The sequence below is a fragment of the Mustela putorius genome, unplaced genomic scaffold (assembly GCF_011764305.1).
Source record: "Mustela putorius furo isolate JIRA1106 unplaced genomic scaffold, ASM1176430v1.1 tig00003845_pilon_pilon_pilon, whole genome shotgun sequence".
NCBI lineage: Eukaryota > Metazoa > Chordata > Mammalia > Carnivora > Mustelidae > Mustela > Mustela putorius.
In genome coordinates this window covers 49,961,433-49,976,800 of record NW_025421998.1, presented here as the reverse complement: position 1 = coordinate 49,976,800, position 15,368 = coordinate 49,961,433, and the positions used below count along the sequence as shown (strand labels likewise).

At 32.4% G+C, this 15,368-nt stretch overlaps 1 protein-coding gene across 6 annotated transcripts in view; it reads left to right on the top strand.

Moving 5' to 3' along the window:
• Positions 1-15,368, top strand: part of SNX13 (sorting nexin 13) — a 126,855-nt gene that overhangs the window by 92,573 nt on the left and 18,914 nt on the right. For 4 of the 6 annotated variants that reach the window (XR_006601338.1, XM_004743387.3, XM_045062748.1 and 1 more), the window contains exons 16-18: positions 3,282-3,319; positions 7,595-7,664; positions 10,964-11,136. Coding sequence is in view for 5 of the 6 variants with exons in the window: in XM_004743387.3 (XP_004743444.1) it covers positions 3,282-3,319; positions 7,595-7,664; positions 10,964-11,136 (281 nt within the window). In the remaining variant the exon portion in view is untranslated. The remainder of the gene's footprint in view (positions 1-3,281; positions 3,320-7,594; positions 7,665-10,963; positions 11,137-15,368) is intronic. The other 2 variants (XM_004743388.3, XM_045062747.1) reach the window with 1 other exon arrangement.

The window sequence follows — 15,368 nt, the reverse complement described above, 5'->3', positions numbered from 1 at the left end:
CTTTAAAAAATAATCTCTGTTATAGCAGGTTCGTACTCTTCTCATCCCCTCTCCCTCCTCCTTCTTTCCCTGGTCTGTATTAGTAAGAGTTTACTTTTTAAATAATCTAAGAAATCCAGTTACAGGAGTTTGCATTTGAGTTTTAATAATTCTATATTGGTTGTTGATCTAATATTTTGAGTTTTTAAATTAATACTTTTTCTGGTTTAACTTGTAAACCTGGAATAATGTTCCATTAACTGGATATGATTGCATAATTAAGGAAGTTTGGGTTTTTTTAAGAGTACTTCTGTGGGAACTGAGTAAAATTCAGTGTAACTCAAGTTTATCATACAGTGTTATTTGTATTTACTGTTTCTATTGAAAAATCTTTTACAGAGCTGCTATAAAATTTGCAAGTAGCAGTGTACTATATATAAAAAATATAAAAAACATAAATATTTTTATTTTCATTTCATCTAGAGATTTCTTAATATTACGTAGTGTGTATACACACACACACACACACACACACACACACACTGTTTTATATATGTAGATACTCTAGAGATTTCTTAGTATTATATAGGATTTGCTAAATGACCCAGAATGAGAGGAGATAAATCATAATCAGCCAATTCTTTGAGCTTCCAAGTAATCTATAATTTAAAATGATGATAGTAGCATTACATTCTGTGGCAGTAGTTTTTGTTCCTATAGTATAAGAACTCTATCAAAGTCTTGTAAATTGACTTTAACTTTTATTCATATCTTTCTAGGCAATCTAGTTAGTTGTCATCCGTGCAACTAATGGAACCAATATTTTATCAGAAACTTCCCAAAACTTTCTTAAAGCATAAAGTACATTAAAAATTTTTTTCTGCGACTTGTCTTGATCTGAAGTAAATGTACTTCTCTAATGTATCAGCCACTGAGTCATCCTTCACATTGGAATTACTGATTGAAGTTTGGAATTATATACATTAATGTATCTTTTGTCTTTCTAGGACATTGCTTTTTAATGTTTTTTGTCCTTTTTGGTGACCTTTTATAATCTTTATAACTAAGAAATTGTCTAACTCCTTTTCATGAAACCATTTGAAAAAAGTATGTGGAAAGACAGGTATAAATATGTAGAATGATGGGTATAAATTCCTTTTCTTGAAACCATTTGAAAAAAGTATGTAGAATGATGGGTATAAATAAATGTCAGGTTTATTGTTTTTGCTTGTGTTTAGGTTTTAGGCAGCTGCTGGGATTTTTTTCAAATAGTAATGCTTATGATTTTCTTGTTATTATAAGATTGTTTAATCAAAAATAGGCCTTCCCCACATTTTTTGTTATAAAATCAGTTTTATCTTTAAAATTAAGTTTCTTGAGGTACCTGGGTCGCTCGTTCTGTTAAGCATCTGCTTTCGGCTCAGGTCATGATTCCAGGGTTCTGGGATCAAGCCTTGTGTCGTGCTCCCTGCTCAGAGGAGAGCCTGCTTCTCCATCTCCTTCTTTGCCCTGCTCCCGCTCATTTTCTCTCTCTCTCTCTCAAATAAATAAAATTAAAAAAAAATAATATTCTTGACAATTTATTTTTTAGACATTTTAAAAATAATTCTCTAATCTAGTTTTTAACTATTATAGATAATTTTTTTAAAAATGGAGGCTACAGGCGAGCCTAAAATGAATGAATGCGCCAAGTCTTATTATGTGTGATTATATCCTTCAGTGGGTTGGTTTTTTTTCCCCTTCTGAGGAAGGAATTTCATTCCTATTTAATCAAACTTCAGTAGGTAGGTAGGTAGGTAGCTGAATGGCTTTTGTAAGCCTCCCCTTTTTTCCTTCTCTTCCTCTTTGTATTGCATTTTAGTTCAGCCTTAAAATACTTGATATTTCTCATTCATTAAAACCATGTTAATTGATTAACCATATTAATATATTTAATAATTAAATATTTAAAATATTTAAATAATGCTCTGTTTTAATTTTACTCACATTTTTCGTGCCATATGAAATCATACTTTTGTTTTCTAATGTTCATAGGCAGTTATCAAAATCTTGACTAAATATGGGCCTTGATTGATTTTAGACTCTATTTCCGGATCTTCTTATTGTTGATCACAAAACTAAATTACACCTTGTTTTCCTTCTGATTGCTCTCTTAACTTGATTTGTCTTTGGTAGAAAGATTTAAGAAGTGGGCAGACTACAGAAGGAAGTAGGAGGTATATAATTGAATAAGGTGGATAGAGAACTGTTTGCTCATTTTAATTATCACTTTGCTGTTAACAGGGGGTAATTCTAGGTGGAATTTCCTGTTTACTTTTTGTGACCATAGGTCTGAGGGACCAAGAAATGTTGTTGGGCATTTAGAGTTGTTGAAGCTGGATAGCAACACGAACTGCTTCTTTCTAAAAGTAATAGAAAGTGGTTTTGAAGACCTGTTTAGATATCTAGATTCATAAATAATCTCTTAAGTTCTAGAAGCCATACATTAACTTTAAGCTGTATATGTTTACTGCTTCACCATATATTCATTTCTGTTTTTAAGTGAGAGACATCTTAATTGGTAACTTTGTGTGCTTATATATAGTATAAAACACCGAAGGAAAAGACATTAATTTTAATAATGTGTAATTGACTTGGCTCTCTAATGTTACTTTCTAAAATAATTTTTAGCTTTTTAATTAAATGGCAGTGCATATGGAGTTTATGTATCTTTTTCTATTGGTTATATATTGATCTGTGAATCTAGGGTTGTAATGTTTTTGAGCCAAATCTACCAAGAATAAGTGGACATAATCGGTATATTATATATATACACTAATCTATTTATTCTTCACATGAAAGAAAAGTTTTATTTGTATTATTTCTTAATCCAGCAAGACAGAACTAACAAAAAAACCTTGACATTTCCTAATGAACTTCACTCTACAGTTTTCTTCATGTTTATGTTTTATCAGAAAACTTTATGTGATACAATAAGAATAAAATATTTAATAATTGCTCTCCTGTACATGAATGTCTATTTTTGGTGTGTGTTTTGTAGGGGCAACTCACACACACACATATATATATATATATATACATATATGTGTATATATATTTTGTTTTGTTTTCCTCTGAATATGTGGCTCACAAAAACATGAGGCTTAAGGGAGCTGGTGTTTGGGGAGTAGTATACCACAGTTTCCTTTGCTGTTTCATTATGTCTTTGCTTGGGTGACTTTCATTCTTGGTGTTTGAACCTTAGGTAAAACAGCTCTTTCAAAAGTTTTTTTCTATACTAACTTGAATTTCTCCTCCCACAGAGTCTTTTAATGGGTCTCCTACTGGAAGCATAAATTTGGTAAGTTATTATTATGGGCACTTAATTATCACAGTGACTTAAAAATATAAAAATAAATATGCATAAGTAAATATTAGAAGCTCTCAGATCATCCTTTAATATAATGAGAAGTTATTTACTTTAAATGTTAAATTCACATAATAAGCATCTCTGAAATTTATTTTTATTTTTAAAAAATGGTAAAAAAGGTGACTTCATTATTTCCAATCCCAATATGTAGTATTTTGAAATGACTCTTTGGTTAGTGCTATGTTGGATAGTAAACTTGTAATATACAAATGTTTACATTGAAATTAGGTTTTATTTTTTGTATGTAGAAAAGAAATACAAAATTAAGATATCTGAAAACTCCCAGATACTTCTTAACGTGTGCACTATAACCAGTTCTGGTTGTTGTAAAAATTATTTTTAAGCTTAAGGCCTTAGAGTAAATTAAGCAACATCATTTTATGATTACCAATTTAAGAGTGATATATTTTTAGCACATAAGCTGTCATTGGCATTTTATACATTCACAGTGAAGTGTGAAATAGTGAACATTTCAGTTCTTTTGTATATCCATCCTTGTAATGAATAAGTTATTTCATAAAATGCTGCAAGGAAGAAATATGTTCTATGAAAGTTTCAGTCTAGGGTTTGTAGGGAATTAGAGATTGTTTGCTTTGTTCTTATTCTATTTACATTACTTTTTCTTTCACTTTCTGTAAAAGCTAAATGGTCTGTAGGCCCATTATTTTATGTTGTATTCTGTATAACTATATTTCAAAAAATAACCTTATTGAGTGTTTTATTACTCTACAAAGTACAGCCTGTAACAAAACACTGAAGCAGTCAGCCATAGTGTTGTGTCAGATATGATGTAGCATTTGAAATATTTTCCTAAATCCTAAATTTGGTATCATTACCATTTGTTCTTTATATTTTGTAACCTTATAACAAAAAGGAATAGCTCCTAGAGCATGAAGAAAGTATTAGCAATAATGTTCATTTATAATGAAAGTTTTCAAGTGTGATGAAGCTTCATTCATTTGAAATTTCAATTAGTCACACTTTTGTAGTGCTTGTACAAGTGTTTGAACACTAGTAACAAATACTTTTTTTTTCTTTATTCCATATCTGGAATAAATGCTTTTTCAAATAAGAGTGATTCCTTTGTCACATATAAATATAAATCACATAGTCTCTCTTGATTGACAAAGGTCACACTTGAGGTCAGTGATTTGCAGTATTTTGTTACTCACATGAATCTATTATATTCAAGGTTTTAAATAGCTAGAGTTTTTTTAATTCTTATATAGACAAATTTTAGTGGATAGCTACATTTAAAAAATAGTTTCAAGATTGTAAAATAGATCATAATAGTTTTTTCCAATATAGTAAGCAAAGAAAATATTTAATGTGGGGACTTACTCATTTTTTATTTGGGACTGGCAGGTAAATTTTAGGCATTTCTAGCAGTGCAGTCGTTGTTATATGGATTATCACAGTAAAGCTGAACTTTACTTTTTTGTTTCAGCATGATGTTAAATAAAAAAATTCTTTTTTTTGCAAGCAGTCCAAGAATCTTAACCGAAGGATTACTTTACAAAAATTATATTTTATTTCAGGACAGCATTAGTCTACTTGTTTTGAAATAACATTTTTCTTTTATTAAATAATACTTATTCTAAACAGAATGTAGTTGATATTTCACTAATTATAATTTTATAGTCTACTTGATAATTACATTTGCCTTATATCTGTGACTAATGTTTAAGAGATGTTTCATTGGATTTTTTCATCATATTAAATGGAAATAATATTATTTAAGTGTGCTAAAAAGACATACAGGTACAAAGTTTTCTAACAATTTCTGTGTTGCATAGCATAAGATGGTAACGTTTAAAGCAATAAGTACTGTTGTGCTGTTGAAATGTTACTACAAAGGAGGGTTAATAGTAACAAAAATACTTCTTGAAAAACAATTGTTTTATATTCTCTGTGATCGCTTATAATTAGAAGATCATAATCGATAACAATCTAAATTTTGTAGAATATTCTATTTTCTTGAGGCTTCTATCTTTCACATAAAAGTAGTATTAAAACAAAGGTTGTGTTTCTATCAAGATGTTTTATTACAGGTCATACGACCACTTAAAAATAAGTGCACTCTCTTTTCAGAGCATTATAATTCATTCTGTAAACTGACAAAGTTGTAGAACTAGTATTATACTGTTGTACCATTGAGAACATTGAGGTACAAGAAAGAGTTGATTTGGCTAAAGTCTCTTAGGGTGTCACTGGTGAAGCCTGGACTAGACCCGTTTTAATTTAATGATTTGTCCACTTGACTTGACCTGGGAAATATTGGATTATCTATATGTTGTTGCATATTTTGCTTCTCCTAATGAACAGTCTTAAGTAGTAACCTTTTGGCTTTCTTCTCAGAATGTAGTTGCCTTAATTTAAATGGGCTTGCAAGGCTTGCAAGCATTCCTTTCTAAGGAGAGCAATTTCAAATGAACTCTTTTTTGTTGTTGTTTATGTCATATATGGCTGCATTTAAGTCATTTAAATGACTCTTCTAGTAATATCTACAATATCATGTTAGGTCCCAAAGTTCATTCAGATCCTGTGGTTTTTAGAGTTTAAGAAGCGTGTGAATCATATGTCTGTGTGTCAGAGGTCCTCAAGACCATTTTGATGTTCATTGATTGTTAGAGGACTCATAGGCCTTAGCATAGTCTGACTCCTGTGGAAAGGATTTATTAGAGAAAAAGAATAGAAAGCAAAATAAGGGGGTGGCTGGGTGGCTCAGTGGATTAAGCTCTCTCTGCCTGACTCTCTGCCTACTTGTGATCTATCTCTCTCTGTCAAATAAATAAATAAAATCTTTAAAGAAAAGAAAGCAAAAATCAGCACAGGGAAAAGGCCATGCAGCAAAGTCCAGAGGAAACCAGGTACAAGTATCCAAGAATCCTCTCCCATGAAAGTTACCTTAGGCAAACTTAATTCCTCCAGAAATGAATGTGACAACACATGTGATATGTTGCTACCAGGAAAGCTCATCTGAGACTAAGTGACGAGGATTTTCATTGAAGGCAGGTCACGTAGACAAACCTCTAGTTAGTACATACTAAAATTCCAGACTCCCAGAAGGAAAGCAGGTGTTCAGCATAAACAGTTATTAGGTACAGTGAACGCTTTGCAGTTAAGGAATGGTGGGAACCTTCCCTAATTCTAAATTCCCACATGTCATCCAGGGGCCAGGCTTGCAAGCATTCCTTTCTAAGGAGAACAATTTCAAATGAACTCTTTTTTGTTGTTGTTGTTTTCTAGCTTTATTGAGATATAATTGACATAAAACATTACATAAGTTGAAGAGGTACAACATATTGGTTTGATACACTTTAGGGTTAGCTAACCCCTCCATCACATCACACAATTAATTATCATTTCTTTTTATATTGAGAATATTTAAGATTACCTTCTTAGTGATTCCAAGTATATAATATTGTGTTACTATTATTATTTGAAATATATTTGACTCATTAACTCTTTCTGTACAGCATTATGTGATTATGTGCCCTTCTAGGTATATGTGGGTGTGTGTATATGGGCAAAAATGTCTTAAATTTAAACCCAAAGGCCATAGTTGAATAAAGATTCATTTTGGGTCACTCTGATAATTTTTTGTCTGTGGAACTGTTTTTGAAAATTATTTAAAATCTCTTAGACTCTGAAATCACTTCATGGAAATAACAAATCATAACAGGCAACATTTTTTTTGTATTAGGTAGTCTTACTAAATATTTTACATGTCTTTTTATTTAATCCTTATATAACCCTATGATGTGTAGGTACTCATTTTATAGATAAGGAATCTAAAATCATTTCCAAATTAACTAAAATGTTAAATAATACAGAATTGGCTCTAGTATAGGTCAACATTAAAAAAATAAAATGTTAACTTAAGAATATGTCTAATTATTTTTATCCATATTTTTTTCCTTGCCATGTATTGAATATAATTGAGAAGTAACAAATGTCGGTATATGGATAAGCAATGAAGGAGGAAATAATCGACGAAGTTCATTTCTGAAATACTTTGTATTATAGTTTTTTAATTCTGTATTTTCTCTCTCTCCTGTTAGTATAAATAGAGAGGTTTTTTTGTTGGGGGAGAATGCAGACAATATAAAGTTTATGTGGGGCAAGATGAGTAAGGCATATATGATACAAGATGCTTTAACACTTTTTTCCTTATAAAATTAAACTTTTTTTTTCTTTACCAAGTCTTTAGATGACCTTTCAAATGTATCTTCCGATGACTCAGTACAACTTCATGCTTACATTTCAGACACTGGTAAGAGACTTTGTGGTATAATTATTACTCAAAAGTTATTAATTATTATTACCCTTGGATTATTTTCCACATTTACTTTTACAAACAATTTTTCTCATCTGTAGTCATTTTTAAGTTACATTTTTTTCTGCAGCATGTTTTTCATTAAATTCTGTTATTTTTATTTGTGTATATGGCTTGATACATACTCTTTATTGTGTTCAGTGATTCTTTGTGTATATGTTATGATGTACTTGTGTATCTTCTTTCTCTAAGGTTGTTACTGTTAACATTTGAAAAACTTAAACTCTAAGCATTTTGTCATTGCTAATAAACTCTTGAAACCTAATCTTTTCTTCTTGTTTGCGTCTGGCTGATAATTATCCGCATAATTCTTATTAAATTGCTTGGGGCTGGCTTTAGCTCTAATTTTTTTATACATGCAAAGTCAAACTAGGTAAATGGGTTAATGAAATGTTGGTATAGGAGTTCACAGAAGCTTAAGAAATGCTTAGATGAGGTAAGAAACCTCTAAAATTTTGTGACTCAGTCAGCATACATGCAAAATGTTTAGTCAAGTAAGAAAAAAATCAATTTCCATCATTGCCATTGGGTTATTAGATAATGCCATGAGTAGTAATTAATGATGGTTTACTTATCCTTCCTCTCACTATTACTAGATTATAGGAGTGTGTCTATCAGATTACATTTGGAATATTACCATACTGAGGTATCTCAGGTCAGTTTCGTGCTTACATTTGAGGTAACTAAAAGGAGATTTTATAGTGGAAGTACAATTTAAAAGATAATTTGCATTTTTTAAAAAGATCTCTGTTTTCTTTTTCTTCCCACTGGTGCTGGAGTCTCATTTTGCATTGTGTTCCCTGCCGTATTTCTCAAATAACTTATTAATAATTGCTGTCTAAGTTGTTTTTTTATCCTTTACAGTTAGTTGGTGCATACATTACTCTGCTTGTAAAAGTCATTAGATAGCAACTTTCTCAATAAAACCAGAAGTTCTGTTGCTTTTCTTTCTAGCTTTGTTAAAGTTGTTTCACTTTTACTTCATGAAACTTTAAAATTCTTTTTAAGAATCTCTCTTTTCTTTGTTGGTTTGTCTTCCAAATATTAAAGTCTTTGTTAAACCGCAAATGTTTAGTATTTGTCCTTATATTTCTTTCTTTTTTTTTTAATATAATTTTTTATTTTTTATAAACATATATTTTTATCCCCAGGGGTACAGGTCTGTGAATCACCAGGTTTACACACTTCACAGCACTCACAAAAACACATACCCTCCCCAATGTCCATAATACCACCCCCTTCTCCCAAACCCCCTCCCCCCAGCAACCCTCAGTTTGTTTTGTGAGATTAAGAGTCACTTATGGTTTGTCTCCCTCCCAATCCCATCTTCTTTCATTTATTCTTCTCATACTCACTTAAGCCCCCATGTTGCATCACCACTTCCTCATATCAGGGAGATCATATGATAGTTGTCCTGCCCTCCACACATAGAAAGGGTGAAAACAGTAAAATAAAAATAGCTAAAGGGAGAAAGCTACAGGTGCCAGACCAAGAGGAAAAGTAAATTTAGGGAAGTGAAGTGAAGTTGAGGCCAAGGAGCTCACATGATTTTGATGTGTTTTGATTTTTTTTTTAAGATTTTATTTATTTATTTGACAGACAGAGATCACAAGTAGGCAGAGAGGCAGGCAGAGAGAGAGAAGGAAGCAGGCTTCCTGCTGAGCAGAGAGCCTGATGTGGGGCTCGACTCAAGGACCCTGGGATCATGACCTGAGGTGAAAAAAGATTTTATTTATTTGTCAGAGTCAGAGGGAGAGAGAGCGAGCACAGGCAGACAGAGAGGCAGGCAGAGGCAGAGGGAGAAGCAGGTTCCCCGCCAAGCAAGGAGCCCAATGTGGGACTCGATCCCAGGACCCCGGGACCATGACCCGAGCCGAAGGCAGCCACTCAACCAACTGAGCCACCCAGGCACCTCTTGATGTGTCTTGATTTTGATGGCATTTTCATGTCTCTCAAGTTCCAAAGAGGCAGTATGGACTAAGGCCATATGAAGTTGGAACCCAACCCCCCACATGAAACCCAGATTAACAAAGGGTATTTGATACGAAAGAGGAATGAGAAAAACAGCCTAGTGTCTGGGGAAAAAAGAAAGAATGTCAAGATCATGTCTGGAAAAGGTATCTGTCAACCACAAGAAATTGAAAGCCTATCTAGAGTCAGCCATCTTCAAGTGATTTGTACCACAGGGTCTCCTAGCCTGAGAGGATGTCAAAAGTAGTCATAGGATAAAACCTAAGGCAAGAATGCAACACTATGAAAAAAAAACAAATGCAGTCATAGAAAAAATACTGTGATTGAAATTGAGATCAGTGGTTGGATTAAGAAATAGACCAGATGTAGATGATTAGAGACTCAGTAAACTGCTCGAGACCTGAAGAAATGTTCTAGAATAGAATACAACACTAGAAGGAAGTAAGAAAATGGAAAAATAGAAAAGGAAATGAAAATTATTCAAAGTATATCTCTTTACTTAATACACAATGAGAACAGGTTTAGATTTTAAAAGCATTTTCCTACGGACTTGTCACACTTGAATGTTTTGTGACAAGTCCATAGGAAAATGCCTTTAAAAAAAAATCTCCAGGGGGTGCCTGGGTAGCTCAGTGGGTTAAAGCCTCTGCCTTTGGCCCAGGTCATGATCTCAGGGTCCTGGGATGGAGCCCCACATCTGCTCAGCCTGACTCTCTGCCTACTTGTGATCTCTCTTTCTCTGTAGAATTTAAAAAAACAAAATCTCCAGAATGAATTACACTTGTAAGTTTTTAATATTAGAAACAATGAAGGGACTTGCCAAAAGACTACATAAGATCTTATTCCTTGGCTTTTGCTTTCTGTTTAGTTGAAGAGATTTTAATTGAAATACAGCTGAATGGTGAAGGCTACTATGAAAGATTATTTTGTTTCTGTTACTTTTCCTCTATTTAAAGAATAATACTATAATAGGTGGTAGTGCGGTATTGTAACTAAGAATAAGTACAAGCTCTTGAGGAAGAGAGTCTAAATTAGATATCACTGTGTGGTTGGTAGTGTCATCATAAACTTACAATGGAGTTATTGTGTATAAAATCTTATCAATGTGAGTACAGAGGATGGGAATCTGTCCTTTGGTGACATCCTTTTGTCTCAGTCTGTCATTTCAGATTCTTCTTCATTTCATGTTCTTTTGTTTGTTTTTGTTCTTCATCTTCCTCCTTTTTGTGTGTTTTGTTCCTCTTCATTTTGTTTTAAATGACTAGTATATGCTGACTATGACCCATATGCTGTGGCAGGCGTGTGTAATGATCATGGCAAGACATATGCACTGTATGCTATCACTGTACACCGACGCAATCTTAACAGTGAGGAGATGTGGAAAACCTATCGTCGTTATAGTGACTTTCATGACTTCCATATGAGGATCACTGAACAGGTAATGAAGTTTTTAAAGTTTGTGTGTTTTACATTGTTTCCTGATTTGATGTTTGATTCTAAATAGTTCTGAGGATACTGACCAAAACAAAAGAAAGTAAGGTAAGCATTTTTGTATAATCAGCATAATGCCAGAACTATTACGAGCATTTAACCAATAAATCAATCTTTAACCATTCCCAAGCATTGTAGACCAGTGACGAAATATCAGTGATCTACCTTGGAAAATTAAAATGAATGTATATTTCTGAATGTGTGTGTATGTGTGTTGTTTTGCAGGTGTGTTTGGGTTTGGTTTAAAATAGGGAGGATCATTGTAGGGCACTTTGTGTTTTCAGCAATATAATTTAGAGCTCTAGTTATTGTAAATGGCATCCTTATCCCCACAGTGTAACAGTTAATTCCTTGATCCATCAAGTTGTTTTATAAACCACAACCTACATTAAGTTTAACATTAACCAAATAATGTTTTTAATTCTTACTAAATACAACCCTTTTGTTTTATAGAAGTATATAGACCCTTAAAGATAACATATGCAAACAAATTATTTGTTTTGCTTTTTTATTAAATACTTTTTTCCTTTACTTTAACTTTGAAAAAGTAGATCATCACCAGATGAATTGGAATATGTTATCTGTAAAATTTATTTTAACTTTTGAAAATCTTTTATTTCATTCAAGGTCTTTAAATATGCAACTGTATTAATCCAGTAAAAATAATAATAGTTAATAGTGACATTTGAATGGACAGAAGCCCTGAAATGACACTGTATTATTTGACTAATAAGAAAATACCTTTTCCAGTTAAGATAGTGGAAAAAATATGGTTGATACCATGATAATGTTATTGAAGTATTCTGTGAATAGAGTGAGATAAACGATTAATGGCTTAAAGTGATTAAAAACAGATTAGTATTGACTCCAGAAGCCCATATGAAAAAGACTATTTTGAGGGCACCTGGATGGCTCAGTTGGCTAAGCAGCTGCCTTTGGCTCAGGTCATGATCCCACAGTCCTGGGATTGAGTCCTGCAAGTCCTGGGTTGAGGCTCACATCAGGCTTTCAGCCCCATGGGGAGTCTGCTTCTCCCTCTGACCATCTCCCATCTCATGCTCTCTCTGTTTCTCTCTCTCTCAAATAAATAAAAAATAAAATCTTCAAAAACAAAAAAAAAGGAAAAGGCTTTTCTGAATTATATTCACAAGGAAATAAATAACTTTGGGCTTGCCTGATCTGTTTTTGTTGTTGAATAGATCAGCATGTTTCTTGATTTGTTTCTTCATGTTTAGCTTGATTTTTTTGCAGAGTTAAAAGAATTTTCTGTGCTACATTGAAGAAATAACTGCTTAAATTTTTTAAATACTGCATGTTTTATATGCTAAAATCTTATAGCTTGTGTTTCTTTCTCCCCATCCTCACACTTTAACCAAAAAAGACAAATTTTAAGATAATTTGAATTGCTAAGAAGTAGTTTTATTTACTTCCAAATCAATAGAAAGTTGGTATAATGTGAAATTGTCTAGGAAAGTAAATATCATGTGTACATATTGACAAATACAAGTGAAGAACGTACCTTAAAAAAAACTTTATTAATAGAACAGTTCAGAGAGAAATTTTGTTTATTAGCATCAAAAATTAAATGAAATTAATAAAGTGAATTCATTTTTGAGAGAGCTCAGTACAGGCAAAGTGCTTTTGACTTTGTGTTTCCTATCAAGTCCTGTAGCTTGTGATTACTTAAGTGTTTAGATTGCTCACAGAGCTTATGATTTTAAAAAAGAAAAGTTTGTGAGTGAAAATGTAGCTTTAAGCAAAATACTAAGTAAGCATTTGTAAATAAGACTCAGACTGTTTGCCTTTTAGCTCTGCTTTACCTGTAATTTAAAATTTAAATCTTATAAAATAGCAGAAGAAAAATGCAGTGACTCAATTGTAATGCATTGGTTGGTAACAGTACAACTGTTAACACAAGTGAATTTTACCTCCATAGAGCTCTTGAAGTGTTAATGTTTTTTTAAAAACAGGTTTTGTTTATTTAACTTTGTGATGTAAACTTTTTCCTGTCTAAATATATGAAATCATTTATACTCTTTAAAGGTTTTTTTTAGCCTCATTTGATATTTTATGGATAGAGATTTGTAAAATTGAAAGAAAATAATTAAAAAATTAAATGCGACATTATTTTAGAAATCACCTGAACTACGCATTTATTTGTTTAACAAATACGTATGAAGTTTTTTCTGTGGCTTGGTACTGTTCTCATGCTAGGGATATAACAGGGAACAGGACAGACCAAGTCCTTGCCTCCAGGAGCTTACATTCTGTTAGACACTGTATATTACTGTTATATTGGGTTAATTGTATATTAGCACTGATAAAATAGTAGTGATTTAGAAAATATAAAGTATGTGTTAAGGTAACTGAGTAAAAGTATTTATGTGCCTGGCTATAAACCAGTTTTGAATCCTTCTAACATAAAATTTCAGGCATGTCTTTTGAATTTTCCAGTAGTGCATTAGGGATCTAAACCTGACATATTCAGTGTAGAAAGATAAAATCTTTGAGTTTGGAATGTCTGTGATTTATATATAATACTTGAGTTCTTTGTGAACATGAAATACTCTTTAATTTATGTGATTTCTTATGTTCAGGTAAATTTCTAATTTTTTTACATTCTTTTAAAAAAATTTCTGGAGCTTTTGGCAGAGGGAATTATATTATCCTTTCAGGGAACAGGTTATCTTTTACTTGTACTTATAAAATCTTTAAAATACCAAACTTGTAATGAGTTTAATATAGACTATAAATTTCACCATTTTTTCCTTTCATAATAACAGTATTTGAGAAAACTGTCAGTCATTTATGCTTCTGTTCCAGATAATTTTAAAAGGAGTTTGATAATCTAGGCTGTAAGAAAATAACTTTTTTGGCACTTAATTTTTTTTAATTAACAAGGTTTAATATTTTAAAGTTTCTGAAATAAACTGTTGGTTTCATTACAAACTGCTATTTTCCTTTGATGTATTAATTTGCTAGGGCCACCATAACAAAATATCACAGACTGAGTGGCTTAAAGAATAAAAATAATTTTTTTTCAATTCAGGAACGTGTAAGTCCGAGATCAAGGTATTGGTGCATTTGGTTCCTCCTGAGCCATCTCTGCTTAGCTTTCCCTGTGGACGCCCTTCTCTCTTTGGCTTCGCATGGCCTTTTCTTTGTGTGCTCACATCCTTGGGTGTCTCTTTGTGTGTTCAGATTTCCTCCTCTTATAAGGACCCCAGTCAGATTAGATAAGGGCCCACCCTGGGGGCTTTTGTTTTAATTAATGCCCTCTCTAAAGGATGTATCTGCAAATACAGCTGCATTCTGAAGTACTAGAGGTTAAGGATTCAACATAGGATGTTGGAGCAATACCTTTCAGTCCATGACATCTTTGTATTAGCAGAATAAAGTATATATTCTGTAAAGTTAAGTCAGGAGTATAAGATGATGTAGGAAAGTAATATTCCAACAAATTAAATAACTTTAGGACACCTTGAAAAAATTAATTTATTTCCATAAGGTATGATTCTTTTTTAATTAATTCATAAAACCAGGAACTCTCCACTGGACATTTGATATTCAATGAAGGCTCATTCTAATACTTTTGTGAGCAACCAAATTTGTGAGTATCGCTACAGCATAACGTTTTCCCTGTAAATTGCAATGATCCTTTTTTGTTTTTCTTGACTTTGCTGAGGCAAAATAACTGCCCTTACCTTTCATGTATAACATACATTGAATTTATTCACATTATAGCTCCAGGCAACCATTGGATTTGCTATTCTGTTTAATAATTTTACAGAATCTTCCAGTTTGGAGATGAAAATTAACCTACGACTTTTCATTCATTTCCTCTTTAATCTGTGCACCGGGAATAAGTTTTCTTTACAGAGCCATTATTGTTGATGTTTTTAAACACAGGATGGTTTTAGAAAGCTTGTTTCAGTTTAGGGTGTGTATCACATGGGAAAAACAGGAAGGCTGCTTGAAGTTTCAGTTACTAGGCTTTCAGTCAGCCACAGTCACTAGCTAAATGACTTTGGTCTCATGCTGTGTTAGTAGCTGGTGTAGTTAAAATTTGTGTTTTAGCAGGGTATCACACATTACTATATATGTGGACCTCTGAAGGTGCATCCAAATGTTAAGTCTGTAAATACTAGACCTAGAGCATGTAGACTTACTTGGTATTTG